The 27,093-nt window shown below is 39.4% G+C and overlaps 1 protein-coding gene and 1 long non-coding RNA gene across 2 annotated transcripts in view; one reads left to right on the forward strand and one right to left on the reverse strand.

Moving 5' to 3' along the window:
- Nucleotides 1-15,959, reverse strand: LOC129192174 (uncharacterized). The gene is made up of 3 exons (XR_008573367.1): nucleotides 15,623-15,959; nucleotides 13,673-14,022; nucleotides 1-1,827 (listed from the first exon to the last, which is right to left on the reverse strand). It is a non-coding gene; the product is annotated as an uncharacterized LOC129192174 (long non-coding RNA).
- slc7a14a (solute carrier family 7 member 14a) overlaps nucleotides 13,165-27,093 on the forward strand; it is a 26,390-nt gene continuing 12,461 nt past the window's right edge. Inside the window, exons 1-9 of the mRNA XM_054795877.1 lie at nucleotides 13,165-13,303; nucleotides 13,445-13,520; nucleotides 13,637-13,768; nucleotides 22,800-23,236; nucleotides 23,350-23,586; nucleotides 24,441-24,658; nucleotides 25,584-25,730; nucleotides 25,889-26,097; nucleotides 26,167-26,314. Coding sequence (XP_054651852.1) covers nucleotides 22,930-23,236; nucleotides 23,350-23,586; nucleotides 24,441-24,658; nucleotides 25,584-25,730; nucleotides 25,889-26,097; nucleotides 26,167-26,314 — 1,266 coding nt within the window. The 5' untranslated portion in view covers nucleotides 13,165-13,303; nucleotides 13,445-13,520; nucleotides 13,637-13,768; nucleotides 22,800-22,929. The remainder of the gene's footprint in view (nucleotides 13,304-13,444; nucleotides 13,521-13,636; nucleotides 13,769-22,799; nucleotides 23,237-23,349; nucleotides 23,587-24,440; nucleotides 24,659-25,583; nucleotides 25,731-25,888; nucleotides 26,098-26,166; nucleotides 26,315-27,093) is intronic.

Consider the following 27,093-nt stretch of genomic DNA (forward strand, 5'->3'; position numbering starts at 1 on the left):
AGCAAGTGCCAGTTTCTCTACCCCCTAGTGGCTGGATGTTTGGCAAGTGGTGCTATTCTTGCAAACCAAATATCAAGTATGTTTAAATTTTCAAAGAAAAACTATGAAATATTGTGCAAAAATTTCATTTTCAGTAAAAATGACTGAAACGAGACTTAAAGAGATGGTTGGGATTTTTATTTTATTTTATTTTATTTTTTTTTTACATTAAGTTGTATGACATCTCTATCAGTAGTGTAGTCCAGCAACAGAGACTTAACCCCCACTTGATCTCCTCAATCCAGTTCTGGTCAGATTTTGGTGATGAACGCAGATCCGCTTAGTTGCTGGGGACATTTAAGCAAAGAGTTTGACTTCTCAAAACAATATGCATTCAAAAGAGAAATACATTTGCCTCACAAAAATGCCTTCTCAGAAAAATCCGGCCTCACAAACGCTCAGTGTTATGTTTGTCTCCCGCCGTATTCCTGCACACTGAAGACGCTCGCATCTTCCTCCGCTGTGGAACACACATTTAAGGAAGAGTGGCATTACCGCAGGTGTCTTCTTCACATACACATGAGTGCACAAATATAACGCCGAGCGTTTTGTGAGGTCAGATTTTTTTGGGAAGGCATTTTTGTAATGAAAATGTATTTATTACTCTTTAGAACTCTTTAGAACTACGTTCTTCATCGCCAAAATCCGATCAGAACTGGAATTAGGAGACAGAGTGGGGTGGTGTAAGTCGAGTTGCTTGCCTTCGCCGCTGACGGGGGAGGTCATACTACTACAAAAAATCTGAACTATCCCTTTTTAAAAACAATATAAATAAATAAAAAATAAAAGTATTGTGTGATGTAATAGATCAGTGCTATGATTATGGCAGTTGCACTTTTTACATTTATTTATACACTGCTCCAAAAAATAAAGGGAGCACTCAATTCACACTTGACAATCAATTTCACATGCTGTTGAGTAAATGGGATAGAATGAGGTCTTTTTCCACTTTCATTTTGAGTGTGACACCAAATCCAGACCTGCATGGTTGTTAATTTGTTCCAAAAAAAATTGCAAAACAAGGCAATTTTTTTTCCCCCTCGCACAGGAAATCCAATGACTCCCTTACAAACACCCAAAATATTAAAAATCCATTTGATGGAGAAAGACTGTAGTTGTACTCGCAGTAGACAATGTGAACTAATTCTAAATGATGAATGCATGGAACAAATTCAATATTGGTTCTGCACTTGCAGCTTTCTTTGGCCCCGTGGCAGGTTATTTACTGTAGCAGTCACTCAAAAAAAAAAAAAAACATGGACAGTGGGTCAGCAACACTTGGGTGCTTGTTTTTTCAGAACAAGGCCATACAGGGCAGACTCTTTTGTTGCATGCAATACTTTACAAAAAAATGGGGGAATTGACAAAGCTGAGGTTTGACTCTTTGCAAAGTTCACTTGTAATGCTTGGAAAAAACACATCTAACTTGCAAAGATTTATTTTTTTTAATTTATTTTAGTCATTTATTAGTTTTTGATCTTTTTTCCCCAATTAGTTTTAGATTTGTACTTTTTTGAAAAAGTAGTTTACAATGTGGATTGAGTTGAGTGCAACTATAATGTAAAACTCAATGTTCAGTTATATCTAGTCATTTTATTTCTACTTGTATAAAGTGTTGTTGTGTACTGTTGCATGTTCCCCTGTGCTGGCCCAGCAAAAAGATGTTCCAACATTTACGGGAGTGCAGAAGCGATGCGGTCACCCTCTTCCAAACAGGTGTCTTGTCAGGTCTCCTCCCACACTTCCCAGCTAGAATGCTGACTGCGGCACAAATGACATCACGGGTTCCTGGAAGCAAACACGCTGTCACACGTAAGGTCATCAGTTATGCTACAAAAGAAAAAGTATATTTGTGTTGGAGGGGCAAAGGCTGGACGTGCATTATTGTGATGACTAAGTTTTCCTTTTTCAGGCTTTTTGGGAAACGTCTTGCTGGTGCTGAGACATGACAAAATGGTACAGTACGTACAGTAGGAAGTGTGACACTGCAATTTTTTTTTAAGCTGACTCAGCATTCAGCACTGGTTTGTTGCAGTTAGAAAGCATTTTGCACTATAGGAAATAATAGAAATAGTCTGTTCAAGGGTCAAACTGCCACCACCGCAATGATGAAACCTCACTGCAGAGCCGACCCTACCCAAAGTGACGCATTCCCTCCATTGGTGATTTACATACGCTTACAAAAGTACCCAATTCACATGCTGAACAAATTGCAAATTCGGTCATCCCTCGCCAATTCACTCTTTGAATTTCACGGCTTTCTGCCATCATGCTTTTTTAAGCATGCTGTATTTATAAGTCATGTGTTTTGTGCTTGAATACAGACAATTAGTTAAAAAACGTTCATATTGAAGCGAATGTTACATTTTTTACCTAAATTAAGCGTTTTCAAGCATAAAAATGGATACCATAAGTTAGCTTAAACATGCAAGGAATTTAGACGCATTCAAATTCTGAATGTAGTATGCTACATTGGTCACAAGGTGTCACTAATTGTTCAGTGAGACAAGTACCAGACTTGATTGCCAGATCAACTGGCTTTTATTGCTGTTTTAAATTCTCACAAGATGCACAATAATAACATGGGCTGCTGTTGGAGATGTAATCCAGTGAAAAATCACCTCTGAACCCCTGGAAGTCACTTTCTGTTCACACGTCCAGAACACATTTATTGCAACGAGCACAAGTCTTACGTCTTAATTTGCTTATTTCCAAGATTATGTGGACTATATTGGATAATAAGAATGTAAAGGTGTCTATATAGGTGTTATTTAATGTCTGGGTGCACTAGTAATGTTACAAACTGCATTTAGAAGGTCCAAAGGAAAGTCCTTTGTCCTTTTTTCAATGATAATTGGTAATATTACCTCCACCACCACAACGACGTATGCTCGACCACTCCTCTTCAAAGGTAAATAACATTTATCATTACGTATTACATCATTTTTATTATTTGTTTTTTTGGTCATTAATTATCCTTGCTTAATATTACTACTACATCCAAACTCATATTTACGTACATACGCAGACACTAAGTCCCCAACTAACGAACACAATTGGCAAAATAAAATAAAATATAGACCAGTCGGCTTGTGTTCGTATCCGCGAGTGTTCGCTAGTCGGGTGTTTGTAAGTTGGGGACCTAGTGTATATGTATATATGTATACACATACATGTAGTACCTATATAATTGGTAATATTACCTTTTGTTGGACTTACAAACAAATCGACTTACGAACGGTTGTCTGGAACCAATTGTGTTCGTTAGTTGGGGACCTAGTGTAATGTCTTTTCTCTTGTCTACTACATTGGGTGATAGGAATGCAAAGGTTACGATAGGGGTTGTAAACAGGTTTTCTTAATGCTCAAATGATGAAAATATTTCATTTATAAATAAGGAATCCTGCTTCACGGAAATTCACTTATCACGGTCTGGTTTGGAACCAATTAACAGTGATGGAAGACAGTAAATGCAATAAAATCTAATAGAATGTACAGTAAATAGCCTTACATCCAGTAACTAATAGTTCAGAGTGATGGTCACAGTCCTTGACTGTGCAGTGTTTCCCACAGGATTGCCATCTAGCTGTGGTGGGTGGGGGGTGTTGGATGTCTTCGTCTAATATTCCGACGCTTCAGCTCGAGTGGAGATTTTCAAAACTGAAACTTGATGCGGCTTTTTGGTTTGAGTCAACAGAAATGTGCAACATTATCTCCTATTTTTAAACCTCATTTGAGATTGAAACGCAACGTTTCATTTTGTGCAGCATCAGACGCGCATGTGGGGGGGAAAAACATTTCCTGGGTATTTTGTAGGCCTTTTCCAAAAATAAAGTCCTAAAATTAAGTTAACATATACACAATATATATGACGTGAATTTGCATCCTTTTGATTTTTCAAAAGTTTAGGCACCCCTCAATAATGTGGCGTCGGTAAAGATTTTCCTATGTTGACAGTTTGACCCTGGAAGGGGTTATTTCTTTTCTAGGCAGGGAAAGGTGTAAGAAGCTGTGCTGGTGTGTGGCGTGTGTAATGCAGTGCACATGTTCGTGTTTGTGCACGCAGGACAGGGAGTGGCTATGAAAACACGATGGTCCCGGGGTCCGCCGGCGAGGTTGTGGGATAGGCCGGATCACCGCAGGGAGCGGATGAACCTGACGCTGACTCCCCGAGCTACAATGTGCTCATTACAGGGTGGAAGTGACGTCATTGGTTAGGACTACCTATTAAGTCCATAATTGGAAAAGAGCAGGAAAATACTATTTTTTCAGTGATGTGCAGTTTTGTATCTGTACAGCAGGTGGCGACACACAGTATCATTCACTGCGGCTTGTAAGCTCATCAAATGTCTTCTGGGTACTGCAGTGACACGTACAGTACTATTTAGAGATATTTACTGAAGGATATTACGCTCGTCATCCTTTCATAATCCAACTCCCACATTTTCACATCTGGGAAGCCCCCGTCATGCTGAGAGGTCTGCTCGTCCCCTCTTTGTCAAGTTCAAACCTCCCGCTACCTTTTTATCAAGTCTAAGTATTGACCCGCTGGAGCCACTTCATTAGGAACACCCACCCTCACAGGACAGCATCAATGAGGGACACAACTGGGGGGGGGGGGGTGGATGGAATGGAAAACACTGAAAAACTACAGGAAAAGTGTCAAGAAAAAAGTTGGTTATTTTTTAAATAATAGCAGCAGAAAAAGTCCATTTTTTTCGTAAGTTTTTTTTTCTGGAATAAAACTAATTTTAGAAGAAAATGTCAAATGTTAAAAAAATTGATATTTTTAGAATACAACATACCGTATATATACACTCCTGATCAAAATCTTAAGACCAGTTTGAAAATTGCTCGAATTTGAATTTTGCACATTTGGATCTTTAAGTGACAAGTTCCAAATGTGTTTTGTCTCACTCCCCTTCTCGTTTGGGCGTTCTGTCGCTCTACTTAAAACCTCATTACGATCCAAATGTGCAAAGTGCAAATTCTACCATTTTCAACTGGTCTTAAGATTTTGATCAGGAGTGTGTGTGTGTGTGTGTGTGTGTGTGTGTGTGTGTGTCTAATTTTAAATAAAAAGGTCATGAGTCATAATTTTTTAATTTATACTTGTATAAAAGTTGTAAATGACATTGTTTTAAATGCAATTAGAATTTTACAAAGTCAAATGTAAATTTAAAGTTATACTTTTAGAATGTTTTAAAATAAAATTATTTTAGAAGTCATGAGTCATAATTTTTTAAATAAAAGTATGAATTTCTGGATTTAAAAAAAATAGAAATTTGGAATTATCCATCCGTCCATCTTCTGCCGCTTATCCGAGGTCGGGGCAGCAGCCGAAGCAGGGAAGCCCAGACTTCCCTCTCCCCAGATACTTTGTCCAGCGCCTTCCGGCAGATCCCAAGGCGTTCCCAGGCCAGTTGAGAGACATAGTCTCTCCAACATGTCCGGGGTCTTCCCCGAGGCCTCCTACCGGTCGGATGTGCCCTGATCACCTCCCCAGGGAGGCGCCCGGGGGGCATCCTGACCAGATGCCTGAGCCACCCCATCTGGCTCCTCTCAATGCGGAGGAGCAGCGCTTCTACTCGGAGTTTGTCACCTTATCTCTCATGGAGAGCCCAGCCGCCCTACGGAGAAAACTCATTTCGGCCGCTTCTACACTCGATCTTGTCCTTTTGGTCACTACCCAAAGCAAATACTTTATAAAATGATTGTATAAGGCATAAATGTACACTTTTGAATAAAATTACACGTTTAGACAAACTCCAGTAAAATAATTTTCAAAGAAAAAAATCATAAGTAATTTTAAAAAATAAAATTGTCAGGATTTTTAAAATATAAAATTAGAATTGTGTAAAAGAAAATGTCAGATGTGCACGTTTAAATTTATACTTTTACAGAAACTGTAAATGTAGAAGTCAGGAGTCCGTTTAAAAAAAAAAAATTCAAAAAATTAAATTAAGTATTTCAATACTTTGTAGGATGTTAAGATATACAATTGTAATTGTATAACAATCACAAATGTAAATTTCTTTTAATAATAAAATTAGACATTATATGAGAAGAAAAACTTTCATTAAAATTCAAATTTTAAAAGAAAAAGTCATCAGTCATAATTTTTTCAATAAAATTCTACTTTTTAGAGGAAAGACTCATTTGATTTTTTGAAACAAATAATTTCACAGACAATCCAAAGATGAAACTGTCAGGAAAATCTAAACGCAAGTAGTGAAAGCACACATGGCATCTGTAAAGCAGACGTTTTGAAATTGAGGCTGGCTTGATAGTTCAAGAAAAACCCCAATTATGAACATCAGTGAGGGCCCAACCGTATAAAACCATAAGAAGGAAAAGTGTCATAAAAGATGTGTGTGTGTGTTTATATCAGGAAGTAGTGTGTTATCTCCACCACAGCCTCACCATGAACACAACACTGACTTTGAAAAACATGTTTTCCCACTACCGTGTGTAGGAGTGACCCCCCACTGGCACACAACAGCGGTCTTGCTTATCTTGGCCCGATGTCTTTGTTATCCCGCTTCTCGTCCAACTGTCCGTCCTCCGACCCGACGCCTCTTGCGGGCAATCAAAGGCTGAAAACCACCGCCTGTATCCACTTCCTTGTCTCGCTGCATGTGCAGTGTAGCGCTACATCTTAGCACGCCGCGTTGCTTCCTTGTTAGCCTTGTTTGTAGCATTAGCATCACAGGTCCACACAGCAGTTTGAAAGGCACGCATTGGACACCTGCAGGACACGAGTACAACGGCAACGACCCAAACACGCATCTCAAATGACTTCAATTTCTTAATGTTTTTTACATTTTTGGTAGCAGTCATGATTGATGTGGAACTTTAATTTGATTTTTAAAATCTTCAGTGGAAGCGCTGCCTGCGCACACGGCTGTGAACTGCAGGTCACATCTCCATCGACGTAAAACGACCCGCCTCATCTGGCTCCAGTTTGGACCGACTGATTTGATCTCAGCCCAGTCCCGTCGAGGCCTGCCTGTATGACACACGCGCACACACACACACACGCTGGCGACGACGACATTTCCTCCCCTGGCCTCCTGTCACTCGACCCCATGTTCCGACATGTTAATCATTTCCTGCCACATAATCCAATCAGACACTTCAACTGCTGGCCTTATTGCATCAGCCAAAACAAAAGTGCATCTGCTCTCAATTGCAGAGGGGTGAACCCCCACATTTTATACCCTTTTTTTTGGGGGGGGGATTGCAAAACATTGGAGAACAGCTTCAGTTTTCTTAGAAGTTCTGCACTTAAAGTACCATTCTGCTTCTAAGAGTGTGATGCTTGGCTGGTGGTTCAGTCGAAACGAGACATTTTCACTTTTTATACATTTAAGCTTTAAAAAGCACTTCTTTAAAATGGAGTGGGGAGTATATCTTTTTTTTTTTTTAAATTAAAACTAATTTTAGATGACAATATTTTGTCATTAAATATTTAGTCAAGCTTGCTTTGAAGATACTTTTTTAATTAAAAAAGAACATTTTGGAATGTGTTTGATTTTTTTCATTTAAATATTTTAAAAAATTAGTCAAATCCTTTAAAAACACTTCCTTAAAATGGAAGGGGGAATATCTTTTTTTTAAAATCAAAAACATTTTAGAATGTATTCATTTTTCATAAAAATGTCAATTTTAGAAAAGCTTTACAAACTCTTCTTCAATATGGCGGGGGAAACATTTTTTTATGAAAATTAAAAAAAACGTCTTCAGCTTTAAACACTTCAAAATCATTTAAAACATTTTTTTCTGTGAAAAATGTAAATACATTCAAGTTTTTTGAATGAAGAGATGTGCCTTCACATTTTACACAAGTTTTTTAAAGCGTTTTTCACTTCTTTTAAAAAATATATGGTTTTGTTTGGTTTTGGTTTTTTCACTTAGAAAAACCATTTTGGAATGTGTTGGAATTTTTTCATTTAAAGTTCTTTTTTTTTTTTTTAATAGTCGAAACCTGTAAAAACACCTCTTTGAAATACGGAAGGTGTATTTTTTTAGAACTTTTACAATTTTTATTAATTTTAAAAAAATTTTAAATGGTCAAAATAAAAATTGTGTGCGTGCGTGTGCTCGCTCGCAGCAGTCTGTCATTTGCCACTTTGGAACAACCTCTGTTATTCCCCCCGTTGCGTCATTATGTTTGAGCCGAGGGTCTTGTTTTCCTCTTTTTTGTTTTGTTTTGTTTCTTTTTCTCCGTCCTTCACGCTGCCACTCTACTTGTCACACCTGCAGTCGGCCACTTGTGCTAACTGATGCTTGACTTGGTCCAAGATGCCGTCCCGGAAGATTTCACAATACAAGTTTATTCTTGTAAAATAGAGACTTTTGTTCTTCATTCGATTATGACAAATATTTTGACTTTATTCCCGGAAAATTACAGCTGTTTTTTCCATTTCTGCTGTTTTTAAAATTTTCCAACTATTCCAACGTTATTCTTGTAAATGTTCTTCTCGTAATGAATTATGACTTTATTCCCATAATATTGAGACTTTATTCCCACATTATTGTAACTTTTCCCCCAACCGAATTTTCCAAAAATGACAATTTCAGCTTTCCTCTTGTAAATGTTCTTCTCGTAATTATAACTTGATATCTTTTAAAACAATGTATTTTGTCTTTATTTCAACATTGTGGCTAAAATGATATTTTCCCTCATTTTACAAGTTTATTCTCATAAAATTGCAACTTTTTTCTCATTAGAAACTATTTTTTTCTCTTAATATTTTGACTTTACTCTGGTAAAATTTCTGCTATTGATTTTTTTTGGTATAGTTTTCCAAATATTTCAACTTCTTTTCTCCTCCTGATATTTGGACTTTCTTCCCATGTTATAAATGTTCCCCCTTCTTCCAAAAACAACAACTTTATTCATTCTTTTTGACTTTTAAAACAAATTACATTTTTTTCTTGAATATTTCAACTTCCCGCTCCTAACCTGACTCGTGGAATGATGGCTTTTTTTCCCTTTTGATTGATTTTCCCATCTTTGCTGCAGCCCCCGGCCCCACACCAGACATGTCTGCCAACTGAAGTGGCTGCCATTTCCTAGCTCTATGGTTATTATCACATTTTCTCCCCGGCGGCAAACGTGGACGTTGCGATGTTGGATGATGAAATATTGTGGCTTGGCGGCGGGAGTGTGGTGATGCGAGCGCTGCAAAATGGCCGCTTCTATGGAAGAAGTTGTTGTTTCGGGCTGAGTGAATCACACTCCTCGCGTCTTCCAGGCACCCACATGTGATCCTGAAGGCTTGCGCGTGTCGGAGGCTGTGTCCATGTCCGTGCGTGTGTGTGAATGAGTCACATGTGACCTCGGGCGGACTTCCTGAACGTGGTAAACACCAAACGGCTTCTGTGCTTTATCTCACATAGCACGGCGGGACAGGAAGACACATCACTGACACATCAATACATCACATGACCAACTAAGGATGCAGTGCGCTTGTTTCTTTTGTTGACATGTCTCAAAATACATTTGATGTGTGAAGAGACCGCAGACATAGTTGACATAGAACTAGTCTGTTCCAAGGTCAGGCTGTGGCCGTTATAGAATCTTCACTAAGTGTACACAAGCAATGTCTGCACTCACACTTTTACTTTCTTAACTGGCATGCGACCGCCTTCATATTATTTTTATTTTGTAAAAACGCAAACGCAAAGAACAAAGCTTTATGTTAGATATTATTGGACCGTTTTCTCTTTACGTGGTGCCTTTTTGCTCCATTTTTCCCATATTTGCTTTTTTCAACAGTGTGTGTGTATATATATATATATATATATATATATATATATATATATATATATTTCTTACATTTTTTTTAAATATTTGTTTTTATTTTATCACATTTTCTATTTACGTTTCTTATGTTTAATGCTCTAATTTTAATTTTTTGGTTAGGTTTTTATGCTTCAATCTTTTATTTTTTTTAATATATTACCATTTGTTTAATCATTTTAATTTGGATTTTGTACTTTTGTAAAATTGTAAAATGTAAAATTGTAGTAGATAAAAATATACATTAAAAATAGTTTTAAAATGTTTTTATTTTTCAGTTTTTAATTCATTTTGGTAATTTTTAATTGTTTCAAACAATATATATTTTGTAATGCTTACATTTTTTTGTTTTTTGTTTTTATGTTCCAATCTTAATTTTTTTTCATATATTTAAAAATGTTTTTTTAGTGATTTCATTTTTAATACTTAATTTTATTTTAAAAAAAAGTAGAAATCTGTTTTCTTTTTTTAAAATTGGAGTAAAAAATACATACAAAATGTTTAAATGTTAGTTTAATTTAGTTATTTTAATTAAAAACTATACATATTACAAAAACCGTGCCCTGTGATTGGCTGGCGACCAGTCCAGGGTGTACCCCGCCTGTCGCCCCGCGACCCTAAAGAGGAGAAGTGGTATAGAAAATGGATGGATGGACGGATATTACAAAAAAGTTTTTTCTTTTTCCTAATTTGAACATATTGGTTAATGTACGCCTGCTTTTGTCGACTTTGATGAGCGCGATGTGAGAGTGGCGTCCCGGGACAAAGACGGGATTGGATTTGAGACAAAGACAAAAGTAACATTTCCTCTCTCCTCCGCTTCCTCCGTCAAAGCTGCGGTGAATAAAAGATGGCTGCTTAGACGAGGACAGGGGAGAGAGAGTGTCGAGTTTAGCGAGCGTGTGAAGACGATCAGGCTGACGAATGATGGCTCACTGTGGGAACGCGCGAGTGAGTCGATGAATCCGATCATTCCATTAGGATCTTTTCTACGTGACAACAGGCCGCGTTTTATGTGGGACAATAAAGCACGACTGCACACGCACACACACGCACACACGCACACGCGCACACACACACACACACAGCGCTTGTTTGTGTGCGTGCCCACCAAGGGTCAGCCGTGCCCCCTGGCCCAGTGACCTCATCACACAGCAGTGCATTATGGGTAGTGGCACTCAGGTCGCACAGCTGTCTCTCCGCTGAGGGGCACAGCCCCAGTGAGTCACTGCGCCCAACGTGAGGCACGGCAGCCTGCCTCGCATTTATGACGGCGTGAGACCTGACACCTGCGCACCGCTAACAGGCTACATGCTAATTAGCAGGCTAGGCTGTTTTTTGTCATTAAAATTGTTCAAAAAATGGAAGGTGTATTTAAAAAAATAATTTTAAAAAAGTATATGACTTTAGTATATGACAGTGACTTTAAAAATAGCATTTTTTCTTATACTGCGAAAAGGATTATATTATATTATATTACAACTTTTTCCCCAACTTCATTTTCCCAAATTACAACTTTGTTTTGTTTCCACCTATGTCTTTAAAAAAATTCTATTTTTCTTTGAAAATTTCACCTCTAGACTGCTAAAATGACATTTTTAGTCCTAATATTCCACCTTTATGTTCGTAAAATTGGGACTTTTTTCTCGTGAGAATACGACGTTTTGCTGTTAATATTTTAACTTTATTCCTGTAAAATCACAGATGTTTTTTTTTCCCATTTCTGCTGTTTCTTTTTAAATTTTCCAAGTATTTCAACTTTATTCTTGTAAATGTTCTTCTCATAATGAGTTAGGACTTCATTCCCACAATATTGAGACTTTATTCCCACAATATTATAACTTTTCCCACAACCTAATTTTCCAAAAATTACAACTTTATTTTGTTTTGTTTCCACTTATGACTTAAAAAAATGACATTGCTGCTAAAATGACATTTTTAGTCATAATTAGTCATAAAATAGTTTATGCTCTAAAAATTGGGACTTTTTTCCCGTTAGAATACGACTTATTGCTCTTTATATTTGGACTTTATTCATGTAAAATTACAGCTATTTTTTTTCCATTTCTGCTGTTTTTTTTAAATTTTCCAACTATTTCAACCTTATTCTTTATTTATTCGTAATCCGTGAACTTTATTCGTACCTATGACTTTGTTCCCATAATATTTGGACTTTCTTCCCACAATATTATAACTTTTCCCACAACCTAATTTTCCAAAAATTACAACTTTATTTTGTTTTGTTTCCACTTATGACTTTAAAAAATTTCATTTTTTCTTTAAAATTTCAGCTCTTTTTTTCGTCATAATATTACAAGTTTGTGTTCGTAAAATTGGGACTTTTTTTCTCGTTAGAATACGACTTTTTGCTCTTAATATTTTGACTTTATTCCTGTAAAATTACAGCTGTTTTTTCCATTTCTGTTGTTTTTTTAAAATTTATTTTCCAACCATTCCAACGTTATTCTTGTAAATGTTCTTCTCGTAATGAATTATGACTTTATTCCCATAATATTGAGACTTTATTCCCACATTATTATAACTTTCCCCCAACCTAATTTTCCAAAAATTCCAACTTTATTTGGATTAGTTTCTTTTATTTTGTTGTGCATGTGCTTTTGCTATTTGTGTGACGGGTGTTAGTCACAAAAACAATGAGAATTAAAGAACATTCTGCAGAAATGGTAATTTACTGGAAAACCTCCGTATTTCTCTAAAAAAGTGCACGCCTCAGACTTCATGGCGGACAAAGCCGCTTGCCGCACAATGAATATTTGATGACAAAGCAGCAGCATTGGCGCTTCGCCTTTGCAAATGAACGTCGTGGTGGCTTCTTCTCCTCTTTTCCCGCATCGTTTGATGACATTAAACATCAATCACGTCTCCCTGCAGCCTAAATGTCAGCCGCCACGTCCCCTGTGACCTTTTATTAGCATCCACTTGGCAGCTTATTTGTTGCTGAGGCTGCTGGGTTGGCTTGTTGATGTCTGCATCTGCAGCCTTTATAGGTGTTTGGGGTTTATTTCTGTTGAAAACGTTTTGTTTTTACCAGTCATGTTCTCAAAAGGTATTTGTAGACCAGCAGTCATGAAAGGAAGATTATGTTTGCTTGAGGAAATACAACACAATTTGGAGGCGTTTATTAAGTTGAAACTTGCAAACTGTGGGTAAAATATTCTAATGTTTTACAAAATATAATTGATGTTTGCAGAAAGTGCGCATTACTCCACCCTCGCTTACATCCGCTGAGATTTGAACGTGAAGGCGCCACCTCACTCCGGATCCGCACCGCATTTTATCTTTTTCTCTCTTTGCCCGCTCCCCACCCCTGTGCAAAGTTTCCCGGAAAAGGATTAAGTGCTTTCTTTGCGTATTTCAGCTCCCGTACAATCAAACGGCGACCGCAATAAAAGCTCCACGTCGAAGGCAAACACCTTTATGGGGGATTTTGTGAAGGTAAAGTTGCCATGTAGCTTTCTCTTCTTCTCCGGTTGCATGGAGGGGCTTGTGAATGATTTAAAGCTTTTTGCATCATCGTCCCCTCCCTCGCTATTCCTCCCTCCCTTCTCCTCCCTTGCCTCCTCCTCCTCCTCTCAGCCTGGAGATGCTGCTGCTGATGCAGGCGACGACTGCAGCATCGCACTCGGGCATGCGTTCATTCACCCGTGCCGCAGTGAGTTCCTTTTTCTATTCTCCTTTTTTCCACCTTCTTTCTAATCTAACCTCAAATCCAACACCACCTTCCTCCCTTACACCATTCCTTCCTTCCTTCCTTCCTTCTACGCCCAGAGGTGATGCTGGCCCACCCGTGTGTGAGCGCCTCACCTTGACGGCGTGCGTGCGGGAAGAGTGACCGGGCTGGAGGTTCAGGGAGGCGGCGTTGGAGTGCAGGGAGTGCCGGTGGAATCATCGTTTTTGCAGGTAAGTTCAACACATCTGTCTATCCGTGTGAGATGACAGGCAGCGTGGAAGTGGGCTAATCCCTCATGACATGGCCACACCACTCTCTCTTTTCCCCTCCTCCTCCTCCTCCTCGTGTTATTTCTATTCATCCCTCATTGTTGTGATGTGGTGCTGTCCGTGGTGCTGAAAAAGCAGACGTCTGCAGCGTCCTCACTGCTCAACAGGTGCTCTGTCTTCACTGCAAACGGCATTGTGGTCGTTTTTCTGACAGCCTGACAATGCACATATTGGAAAATGGGCGTCAAAGTGGGCGCTTTTCTACGTAAATGCCCCCCAAATTGAAAAAAAGTGGACATGGGTGTTCATGCTTCGTGTAAATCACAGCCAAAACAGTCGTAGCATTTGTGCTTACGTGTACAGAATCGCATTATTCTGCAAAATATAAGCGTCTTTTCCTCAACAATCACAAGGCATACATATTACCGCATTCCCTGTCGTTTATGCGGGTGTGGGGACCGGCAGTTTCCTCATTAAGTCACAGCCTAATTTGACAGAAATCACGCTAAGCAAGTTTATTCCCCCCCCAAAAAAAGGTTTTGGAAATGCACAGATGTGATCTTTAAACATAAAATAAATAACACGTAATGACATGTGTGAAGTGTATTTTAGAGCACATTATGTCCTGGATGGCGTTATGTGAGTGACATTTAATCTTCTTCTTCTTATTATTATTAATTAAATATTCAACTAAATTATTATTAAAAGCTATAATAATAAAATAATATTGAATTATTATTAAAAATATTTATAATTATATAACATAAATTATTTACAAATATTATTTACTTGTATAATTATATAAATTATCTTTCTAATTATATTTAAAAAATGAGACATTTTATTTCTAATTGGAGCTGTATTGTTCAGAACATGTCAGCCAGGCTCAACATTTGATGACAGGTTGAAAAAAAACAAGTAGAAGTCGAATCAGAGGATTACATAACTGGCAAATTTAGCAACTGCAGATTGTCTGCATTCCCCTCACACACACACACACACACACACACACACACGCACACACACACACCCACCCGAAGGCATCGTCAGATCAGAACCCACATGCCTCTCACCGCTCGCTTGTACTTGCTCCTACCCTGTGTTTAAAAACTCTTATTTTGAAAAATGCAGTTTGCTGCCTGACGGATGTCTTGTTTATCTTCTGCGTAAACATTAAACATTAATGTGATTGGGGCTTAATGACGTACAGCATGCGTTATGTGACCGGACAAACAGATATTTAAATGATATTTGGGAATGGACAGACTGAATTGTACAAGAATGGACTGACAGATGTTTACATTGTGTGCGGAGGCGAAAGGACAAATGTGTTTACTTACTCAGATGTCTACAATGTGTGTGAATGGATGGATGGACAGGCAGATGCTTGCATTGGGTGCATATGTGAATGGACAAACGTGGACACAGACAGCTTTTTACAAGATGTAAATAGCTGTGAATGAACCGACAGACGTTCACAATACGCATGTATGCAAATGGACAGACACATGTTTACGTGTTTACAGGTGTTTACGTGATATGTGTAAGTAAGCGGACAAACTGTCGTGTATGCGAATGAACAGGGGAAGTGTTGTGATGTCACTATACGATGCAGCCGTGACTCATCCAAGCACACACACACACACACATGAATACAATACTTTTAATTCATGAACGGCCGGTTACCGTCCTCCCTTCCTTGTGTGTTTAGCAGTGACGTCAGCCAGGCTGCATGCAGTAATGGCCGCCACATTCGTCCTCCTGCACTAGTAAAACATCACTGATTGTTTTGGAACAGAAAATGACTCGCGTTACCTTTCATAGCGAGGATATCATTGCGGGATATTTAGACGTACGCCTCGGAGATTTGATCCCGCCGCCAGCAATCGATAAACCCCGCCTTCATTTCAGCCCCACTGTGTGCGTCTCCAGCCGCGTATCAGCTCATCTACGAGCAGCCATGTTCTCCCGTGGAGATGTGACGGCGAAGGCTGGTTAGTCACGGAGCCCGCGGGCGTGACGCCGTTGTTGTTTATTTATCTGTGTTGGCGTCTGGGCGCACTTCCAGTAGCCGCGGGCCGTCACGGTGGTCGCGTTAGCGGCAGATAGATGACGACAAGACGCAGGCGAGACGCTCCATGAATCTGGACGACGTCGACGCGGCTGCAGTTTGCACTCGTGTGTAAATTAAAGACTAATTCTCTGCTTTATGGCGATATTACGATGAGCTCCCTTGTTTACACTCCTCGCCATGACTCACGTCATACTCAGCTAGCTGCACTCAAATGTTCCATGGTCTAATACAGTATAGTGTACGTAGAATAGTATATGTGACATAAAAACATGCTAGACAAGACATAGATGAAAATATGATCACAGGCTTCCATTGTAATGTAAACATGTCTGCCCATTTACACATAAGACATAATATAAACATGTCTGCCCATTTACACATAAGACATAATATAAACATGTCTGCCCATTTACACATAAGACATAATATAAACATGTCTGTTCATTTACACATAAGACATAATATAAACATGTCTGCCCATTTACACATAAGACATAATATAAACATGTCTGTTCATTTACACATAAGACATAATATAAACATGTCTGTTCATTTACACATAAGACATAATGTAAACATGTCTGCCTATTTACACATAAGACATAATATAAACATGTCTGTTCATTTACACATAAGACATAATATAAACATGTCTGCCTATTTACACATAAGACATAATGTAAACATGTCTGCTCATTCACACATAAGACATAATATAAACATGTCTGTTCATTTACACATAAGACATAATGTAAACATGTCTGTTCATTTACACATAAGACATAATGTAAACATGTCTGTTCATTTACCTACAGACATCATGTAAACATCTGTCCATTCACATACATGCATAATGGCAACATGTATGTCCATTCACATATATAAACAATGTAAACATGTATGTCCATTCACATATATAAACAATGTAAACATGTGTGTCCATTCACATATATAAACAATGTAAACTTGTGTGTCCATTCACATATATAACCAATGTAAACATGTGTGTCCATTCACATATATAAACAATGGCAACATGGCTGTCCATTCACATATATAAACAATGTAAACATGTGTGTCCATTCACATATATAAACAATATAAACATGTCTGTCCATTCACATATATAAACAATGTAAACATGTATGTCCATTCACATATATAAACAACGGCAAAATGTACAGTATGTCCATTTACATATTCTGCATACAAAATGTAAACATGTCTATCCATTTGCATACATACATCATGTAAACACGTCTGTCCATTCACATACATACATACATAATGTAAACGTGTCTGTCCTTTTGTAAATGTGTCAGTCCATTCACACACTGTACATATGCATCATCTTTATACGTCCATATTTTATAATAAAGTACACACCCTTCGCATAGATTGTAAACGTGTTGGGAAAGTCACGTCCACGCTGTAAATTGTGTTGGTCCGCTCACACACACACACACACATCAACATCCGTCTGTGCATTCACATGCACTCACAATACAATGTATGTCGTTTCACGTAGACATTTTGGTCCCTTCACTGAGACAAATTTTAAAGCTGTGTCGATCCATTCACATCCACTTTTTGTAAACATGTGTTGCTCCATTCTCATACCCACACGCAGAAGCCAAAAATCCGTCAATCCATTCGCATACATATTGAATGTGTGATACGTCTGTTCATGCACATGCACATATTGTTAAGAAGTGTTGGTCCATTCATACGCGCACGCAGTGTAAACCTGTGTCTAAATTATATGGACGGGCATAATGTTTGTCCATTCACATACACATATTCTAAACGTGTCAGTCCATTCACATGCATCCACACGTAATGTTATACAACGTTTATGGTAATGGCACAATGCACCAGGTTAGCTACAGGCATCCTGAAGCCTTTCTTGGTAAAAACTGGCGTCGTGGGATACGTAGTTGAGCGATGAGTGAATCTGCGTGAGGGAGTTATTGATTTGTCTTCAGGGTCATTTTTGTCTCTGCAGAGAACATTAGGCCGCCATCGGTTTTCTTCATCAGTTTGCCCGTCTCCTTGTGAAGATTACGCAAAAAAAAAAAAAACGCCCCTCCAGCAATCCGACAAATGACCACGGACCTCTTGTAGATCGTTTTTATTTTTGGACCTTCCCTGGACCGGCCACGGAAGGCGGGCGGGTTGCCAGGTTGGTTCCGAGTGCACCGAGAAGAGCTCTCAGCCTCAACTAGCGGAGCTCTTAGCACGGCAGCGACGCAGGCCCTAATTGGGTTATTCAGCCTGTAATTCAGAACAGGCGGGAGGCGATGGGGAGGTGGGCATGCAGACGCTCTTAGTCACGGCCGATTAGATGTAAGCATGGATGTTCCGACAGGGGAAACGCACTGATTATACTGTGGTGATAAAGATCAGCTATTGATCTGTGGACAGCGGCGTGTGTCATAATAGCAGACAATGACGGAGTGTAGCGTACACGCCTGCCTGCATGTATATTATAACACAAAAGCACGCTTGTCATCTTATTTCATTGACATTTTCCCAGCCTCTCAGCGCCGCCGCACCTGACACCCGCTGCTGAAAAGAGAGCCATTACGGCCAAATTGCTCATCTCTTCACTTACCGTCGCTAAACTAACACTCACCGCGCAGCTTTTCAGTGAATGTTAGCAAGCAAACACGCCCACGTCGCCTCTCAGCTACAATATTATACACTCCAGCCACGACTGGTTCAACACTGAGGACCGTTTTGTGTGAGGACTTCTTCATCGTGTGGTCAAATGCTTGAAGGTTGAGTTCAGGTTTGTGTTAAGAAGGAACAAAGAGAGGGAAAATAGTTAGCTTCTTTCACACAGAGATCCCACAAAATAGATCATCAGAATATAAAACCCTTGGCCTTTCACACAGAACCTAGAGAAGGTGCGGCTATTGTTCACATTCACAGAGAGACACGGGATTCCGGAAAAAAGATAATTAGCTTTGCCAGAGTGTGGTCTGGTGTGACCTACGCCGTATTAACCCAAATATATGACGAACCCACAATACTGAATACATTTGTAACTTATGTATTGGTAAGTGGTCCAAAGAGGGGTTCTAATATTGTGGTTCTAACATGAAAAAATACTATATTTTATATTTAATCTAGTAAATTAACATCTATTCTTGTAAAATTACAACTGTAGCCACATGCAATTTAAAGATTATTCCCCCAGTATTATTTTTGTATTCTCTGTTCAGTGTGGCTCTACGTAATACTGTATTGTACCGAACATAAGACGATTTGTGAAAAATATATATCTTATTTTTACCTTCTCTTGTTTAATTCTCAACTACCTTTATTACCGCTGTTGTAAAACTGATGAATTTTCCTCTCATCATGTTGAAAAAATCGTATTATCCTCCTTCACGTTGAATTACTTACCTGCTCCTTCGCTGTGCTGTGTGAGTCTGGTGTGACACTTAAATACGAATGAAAGGTGATCACACTTTTTCAGAAGGTTTTTTTTAAAATAAAAAATCCAAAACCAAAAAATACAAAAATAGTTTTTTACATTTAATATTTAATCTTTTAAAATTATGACTATTTTTGTAGGATTATTTTATTCACATAAAAATTCTGAGTTTTTTTTCTCTAAAAAAAAAAAAGACTGTATTCCGTGTGGGTCTAAAAATGTCTTGTCCCGAACATACGACGACACTCAATATAAGATAAGCCCCCTTTTTTTAAAAATCCAAGACAACATTTTTTTAAGTGTATCTTGTTTTTTTTTTTTTTACATTTTATCTACATCTCGTAAATTACTACTATTCTTTTAAAATGACAAAAAAATTCTGCATTTTTTCTCATACATGCATACGAAAAAAAATGACCCCCCCCCCCCACTTTATGATTTTTTTCCCCCCTCGGTCCAATGTGGGTCTCATACTGTATTGTCCTGAATATAAGATAACTCCTCTTTTTCAAGACCCGTTTTGCCAAAAGTATGTTTCTTACTTTTACATTTAATCTCGACTACTTTGATTACAACTTTTGTTGTAAAATGTCAACTTTGTTCATGTAAAAATGAGTTTTCTCTCATGTTGAAAAAAAAATACCTTTATTGACGTCATGTTATTTACTGTTTTGAGGTGAATGTAAGACGGCCCTGAATGTAAGATGGTTCGACTTTTTTTCAAGACCTGTTTTTGGAAAAAAAAAAGTTTCTAAAGATCTATGGATTTGAGTATATATTTTTCTATTTATTATAATCTTTTATATACACATTCGAGCTGTCAATCACTTCAAATATTTAATCAAGATTAATCACATTTTGTCCACAGTTAACTCATAATTAATCACATTTAATCGCAGCTGAAAAAATGTTTTTATGTATAATAAGTAGGAATGTAAATCTCTTTGTGGTAAACGATTTGATACGGCAACTACAACAATAACTACATCAAATTTTATGTAAAGGGATATAAATTTTGGAAATATGGGCCATTATTTTATTCAAAAAATAATATACAGTACAGATAGAAATTCCACATGTTTAATGCGAGCAGCCACTTTGTTTGACGGTCCATCTAACTACACCTACGCTGCACAGATGGACTACTATACTGTATTTTTACCCTTTTTCATTCACCTCATTTGGTTCCAAATGCTGATACTATGTGGGAATGCATAAAGGTAAGATCTGATGACCTTATTGAGTGCTAATGTGCACATTTGCGATACACAAACTCTCTGAAAAACAAGTCCAGGCTTGTACTGGTGGATGGTGGGTTCAAAAATAATATACAGTTCGAAATGCCCCAGTTTTTGAATGTTTAATGCGAGCGGCCAGTTGTCCCACTTTGTTTGACGGTCTTTGAAGTCTCCAGTTCTCACAAGCTGCACAAATAGAGACTTTATTGAGCTCCAACAGAAATTCACACAGATGGACTACTACCTGTATACCGTATTTTTACCCTTTTTCTGTCACCTCATATTTGGTCCCAAATGCTGATACTATGTGGGAAAACATAATACGTAAAGGTAAGATTTGATGACCTTATTGAGTGCTAATTTGCATATTTGTGGTACAAAAACAAGTCCGGGCTCGTACTGGTGGATGGTGGCTCTGTATTCATTTCGTGCTTTTAATTTGATGTTGTCCCTGTCATAGTTTTACACAATACATAATAAATAAATAAATAACATCGCTACGTACGTATGTAATGCTACATAACCTTTATAACCTTTTCCAGATGCTAGCTCTTCAGTCATGGTCACATTGATGGAAGCGCCTTCGTAGCTGTCTTCGGCTATGCCTGGCGTTCGCTAGCAGCTCGTACCCAAATTGTAGCTCGCAGTTCCGAGCAAAAAATCAGCCGAGAGACTGCTCGCATCTAAAAAATTGTTAGTTGGGACACTCGTTTGTCAAGGCACCACTGTAGAAATGACAATAAGAAAATAGCGGCAGTGCTTCAGGGCTTTCTCGCTCCTCTCTGGCCAGTCGGCGTACTCCGTGACAACTCCAATCACAGCGACAGAAGATACAAATCACTCTGGTCTTGTTGCGAGAGCCATCAGCCAGGCGTTGAAGCTAAATTTACCAATCAAAATACCCTTTTCTTGATCCATTTCCGCTCAATATTTGCTGTCGCTTGTGGCTACACGGCCACCGCTACTTCCTCAAACTACGGCGTCGGCCGAGGGTCAAACAGGACGTGTGCACGTTAATCACGTGTCAAAAAAAAAAAAGAGTGTCGTTAAAGGAAACGTCCGTTAACGTAACTTTGACAGCCCTAATACTGTATCCTAGATATTTTATTATACAGCTTTTATCGAGTAGGTAAGTCAATATCCAGCGTGTGTGTCACTTCATTTAAAGCAAGAATCCACAAACAAACATACTTGATCCGTCCGTATCACAAATCTCATCAACTCAGTTTTTTTGGGGGGAAAGAGTTTAGTTCCGAGCAGAGAGACCACCGCTGCTGTTTGAAGAGTCGCACGTCAACCAAACAGCGCACGAGCACACAAAGCGCCGTGGGCAAGCAGCAGGTGTTCCATCTGTTTGCCAACAGTGGTAAGCGGAGGGAGGATAAAGGCTGCTCTTGTGTTCAATGCAGGAGGAGGCTGAGCTATCTAACACAAACACAGCGTCAATTACCAGCTGCTTTTACTGCGCCAACAACCGGCACACGAATCATCCTTTTCACATGATTTGAATCCTTCAAAGTTCAAGGACATGTTTTATGATGAATACTTGACTGACTGGATTGACTGGAATATAACACTTTTTTTGAGTCTGAATTTTTCTGCAAGGATTTGTTTTGTCTTTGATTTCAAATCAACAAAAAAATTGATGAAAAACAAAAATCCAAATCAAACGTGTCCTGAAAAAGAGGCCGTCTTATATTCAAGTCTGCTGCATATTCAGGGTCTTCTTATGGGGGGGTGCAACGATTCCTTGAAAAATTTGAGTCGATTTCTTTACCGCCTCAAGGAATCACTTACGTCACCAACGCGCTCACGTGTTGTCAACTTGACGACCTTGTCGCTGAATCTGGCGACATTCCAAACCCTCTGGGTACTTTTTCTGGCGTCGTTGGAGAGTTTTCTGGCGTTTGCGTACTTAAAAGTGAAAGCACGTATTGATCTGAAATTTGTGTTCTCACTGAGCATCAGCGGGTGCTGCTGAGACGTCCGCCCCGCCCCCAAAGCAGCCACGGGCAGCTCCTGCTGCATACTGAGAGCATAGTGGAGATCCACGCATCCGCCACTCGGGCGGCGCCATCTTGAAACATGAGACCGCCGCATCAAATCCAGTCTATATCGATATCAACGATATGCTTGTCTTTGATATCATGCTTAAAAGAAATATTGATATTTTAAAAGTATCACTATGTCGCCCAGTCAGGAAGTCCAAACTAAGTTGGTCATCTTTTATTTTTTTAGAAGCCTTCTGACCATGTGGGGTCCAAACGTCTTACCTTCTGAGTAACCTTCCTTCAAAGTGCTCCACATCCTTGAGAAGAAACGTCAGAGGAAGTTCTTTCGTGTGGAAGTGGACCTCTAAGCTGTCAGCATGAGCGGCCTGGCAGGCAAGCTGGACCCCCGTAGGATCCAGTGGGGCTCCGCATGGAACACCTTCACGTCCCGCGTCCTGAGGACCAAACCCGTGGAGTCCATGTTGGATTCGGCCATGTCGGGCACGGGTCCTCACGGCACCAAGCTGGCCCGCGTGCTGTCCACGATGGACCTGGTGTCGCTGGGCGTGGGCAGCTGCGTGGGCACGGGGATGTACGTGGTGTCCGGCCTGGTGGCCAAAGAGATGGCCGGTCCCGGCGTCATCGTGTCCTTCATTATCGCCGCCGTGGCCTCCATTTTGTCAGGTGAGGCATGAAGCCGTCTGCTCTTAAGTGGTCTTCATTATCATTGATCCGCTGTGATTTATGGCCACCTCCAGCCACAAGTACTTAAGGGAAGAACTCTGCTGTCCCGGCAGGAGTGTGTTACGCAGAGTTTGGCGTGCGCGTGCCAAAGACCACAGGCTCGGCCTACACGTACAGCTACGTGACGGTGGGCGAGTGCGTGGCCTTCTTCATCGGATGGAACCTCATCCTGGAGTACTTGATCGGCACGGCGGCGGGGGCGTCGGCGCTCAGCAGCATGGCCGACTCGCTGGCCAACCACAGCATCAGCAACTTTATGACGACGCACATCGGAACACTCAACGGCTTTGGTAAGTCAGGGCAACTTCGTGAGGTGACTTCTGACAGCTTTTATTTGTCTCACTTCTTATTTTTATTTCATTTTGTTGTCATTACAGTTATTGTTATTCATTTTTATTCATATTTGTATTCATATTTTATTCCCTGTCTTTATTTAGTTTTATTAATGTTTACTCTTTTTTTGTTTCTATTAAACATGTATAGTCTCATGCACTCATGCAGCCCCGCAGCGCCATGCTAGCACCACCACGCTTGGCTGTAGCATGCTTGCTACTCACTTAGGGAAAGAAGGCTGATAAATCCCAGCTTTAAACGACAGCAGCCTTTTATCCGTGTCGCTGTTCAGTCCCTGAATGCAACCATGTCGTAATGCATGCGTCTTGGCGTTGTCCTTTTGCTTGTTTTATGTAATGCGCATTATTTTCCTGACAACGAGCGCACAGTGCTGATACCAGCAGCAAGCAAGGGAGCTGTGTCGGTGATACGCGTGTTGCCGGGCAACCCGAGCACCACCGCATGACCGCACGCATCCTTCAATTTGTAATTAAAAAACATGAACTAGACTCCCTCGTCCTCTGACCATCTGGGAAATAATCTTGTCTGTCACCTCCGCCTTTCTTTTTAATGAATATTTTATTTGCGTAGTGATGATTGAGATCCACGCTGTCTTTTCTCACATGACAGCAGCTCCCAACCCCAATAAAAGACGCTTACAGGCGTGGACAGTTCTCATTTAACAGCACAGGAATGGATTTGTCTTCCCAGGATTGACTGGGAGGGCATGATGAATGCATGATTATGCTGGCTCAGCATGTCTGATAGTTCTTGTACAGTAGTGAAATGCTGCTGTTTTCCTGTTTTCAAGGTAAAGGTGAGCAGTCCTATCCTGACCTGCTGGCGCTGCTCATCGCTCTGCTGGTGACGGTGATCGTGGCGCTGGGTGTGAAGAACTCTGTGGGCTTCAACAACGCCCTCAACGTCATCAACCTGGTGGTGTGGGTGTTCTTGATGATCGCCGGCCTCTTCTTCGTCAACGGGGAGAACTGGGACGATGGGAGGTTCCTGCCCTTTGGCTGGTCGGGGGTACGCACACAAATTTGGTTTTTGATTAGATTTTTATGAACTGTGTTTCTTTGGGTTGACAGAGGGCACGTGTTTCTGTTTTTTTATTCTTAATTTGAATTTTATTTACCTTTTCCTTTTTTGGCTTTTTAGCTACCTATATATTTTTCTTTTTTCATTCTATTTAATTTAATTTGACTTTATTTCAAATTTTAATGTTTCCAATTTTCGTTTTATTTTATGACAAGATGACATTATGACCCAGTTATTGCGAGGGTCCACCGCCACTTTTTAATATTTTTTTCCAATTTTAGTTGATTCATTTGACTTTATTACATGTAAATCTTTTGGTTAATTTTTTTTTTTATCTATTTATTTTATGAAAACATTTTTCTTTGTTGTGACCCAGTTAATGCAAGCAGCTGCCACCTGTTTCTGTTAAATCTGTCTATTTTTCATTTATTTCGATTTTTTTTATGTTTTTATTTATTTGTTATTATTATTTATATCAATTTATTATTTTTTTCGTATTTATTTTATGAAAAAAATAGTTTTTATTTATTTGTTATTATTATTATTTATATTAATTTTTTTTTACTTTGTAAAGTATTTATTTTATGGAAAAAAATCTGTTGCGCTCCACTTTATGCAAGCAGCTGCCAACTGTTTCTATTAAATCAGTTTCATCTTTATCTATTAATCTATTCATTTCTTTTCATTTTTTGTAGTTTTTGTGTTATTTTTACTATTCATAATTTTGGTATTAATTTATTTTATTAATAATAATATAAATTGTAGAATTAATGAAGAATCATCATCAATAATTTATTTGATGAAATAATGAATGATATTCATGGTAGAATCATGTAAATGATATAAATGATTTTCTAAAACATATTTTGCTGTTTGTGTCATGGATTAAAAGTGTTGCTATGTTGTTATCCAGGTGATGCAAGGCGCCGCCACCTGTTTCTACGCTTTCATCGGCTTCGACATCATCGCCACGACGGGGGAAGAAGCCAAAAGTCCCAACACGTCCATCCCGTACGCCATCACCGCCTCGCTCATCACTTGTCTCACGGCGTATGTCTCGGTGGGTTACCATGGAAACCGCACACATTCCAGCCTTGAGGCACCAACAGTACCTAAAGAGAAGCATCTTTTCAATAAGACTTGTGATGGATGACGGTTGCTAGGGGCGACAGCTGCCTCCGTGTCCCATTAAGTGCATCCACTACACCTTCCGTGCAGGTGTCGGTCATCTTGACCCTGATGGTCCCCTACAACGAGATCGACGCAGACGCCCCCCTCATGGAGATGTTCGCCATGCACGGCTGCATGTTCGCCAAGTACATCGTGGCGGTGGGCTCCATCGCCGGGCTCACCGTGTCCCTGCTGGGGTCCTTGTTCCCCATGCCCAGGGTCATCTACGCCATGGCGGGGGACGGCCTCCTCTTCAAGTCGGTCTTTTTGTCTCCTGCTGGAATGTCTCAATGTCCTAATCTCATCTCCTCTTCCATCACGTGCAGGTTCTTGGCCCACGTGTCCTCCTACACCGAGACCCCCGCCGTGGCCTGCGTGGTGTCGGGCTTCTTGGCAGCGCTCTTGTCCCTCCTGGTCAGTCTCAGGGACCTGATAGAGATGATGTCCATCGGGACCCTGTTGGCCTACACTTTAGTGAGTGAACAAAATAGTCCTCCTTAAAGAGTCGCGACTTGGCGCCGCGTGTGAGAATAGACCCCCAACACTGAACAGACTTGGACCTGTCAGCGGTCCTGATATACGAGTCTGGGTCGTGTCCCGTGGAGCCCCACAGTCAGGTCACCGCAGTGCTGCGCAGTGATCGTGTTTCTATTCTTATGTGAGACAAAACCGTCCACTAATATTTCCAATTAGTATCGACACTCACTTCTCCCGCCCTGTTGTGTTGAAAGCAATTGTTGCTCCGTTTGGCTCCGAAATCACACATGAATTATTATCTGGCTATTTTTGTAGCTTCACCTTTTTCTTTTCATGTTTTCCCCCCAGTATTCCTTCATATTGCTTTTAATTACAAATGAATTTATTGGTTCATAATTAATACAAATCTGACAAGCATGCAATGTTACGACGTGATTTCCCCCCAAAAAATCCGACTTTATTTTCGTAAGTTTAAGACTGTTTGTAATTTGACTTTTATGGTCTTGATATTTTTTCTTATTAGTTATTACAACTTTATTCCTGTAATTGTTTGACATAATTATTTATTTATAATGTCTTAATACTATGAGAAAAAAATCTGTAATATTCCGGCCTTAATTCAACCTCATTGTTCTGTAAGAAAGGCACGTAAAATTACGACTTGTATCGACTTGATTTTATGAAAAATTACAACAATTTTTGTAACTTTAAGGCTTTTTTTTTTGTAATTTTACATTTTTGTTCATTACATTTTTTCATGTTGGTCGTTACAACTT

The sequence above is a fragment of the Dunckerocampus dactyliophorus genome, chromosome 13, assembly GCF_027744805.1.
Source record: "Dunckerocampus dactyliophorus isolate RoL2022-P2 chromosome 13, RoL_Ddac_1.1, whole genome shotgun sequence".
NCBI classification, from domain to species: domain Eukaryota; kingdom Metazoa; phylum Chordata; class Actinopteri; order Syngnathiformes; family Syngnathidae; genus Dunckerocampus; species Dunckerocampus dactyliophorus.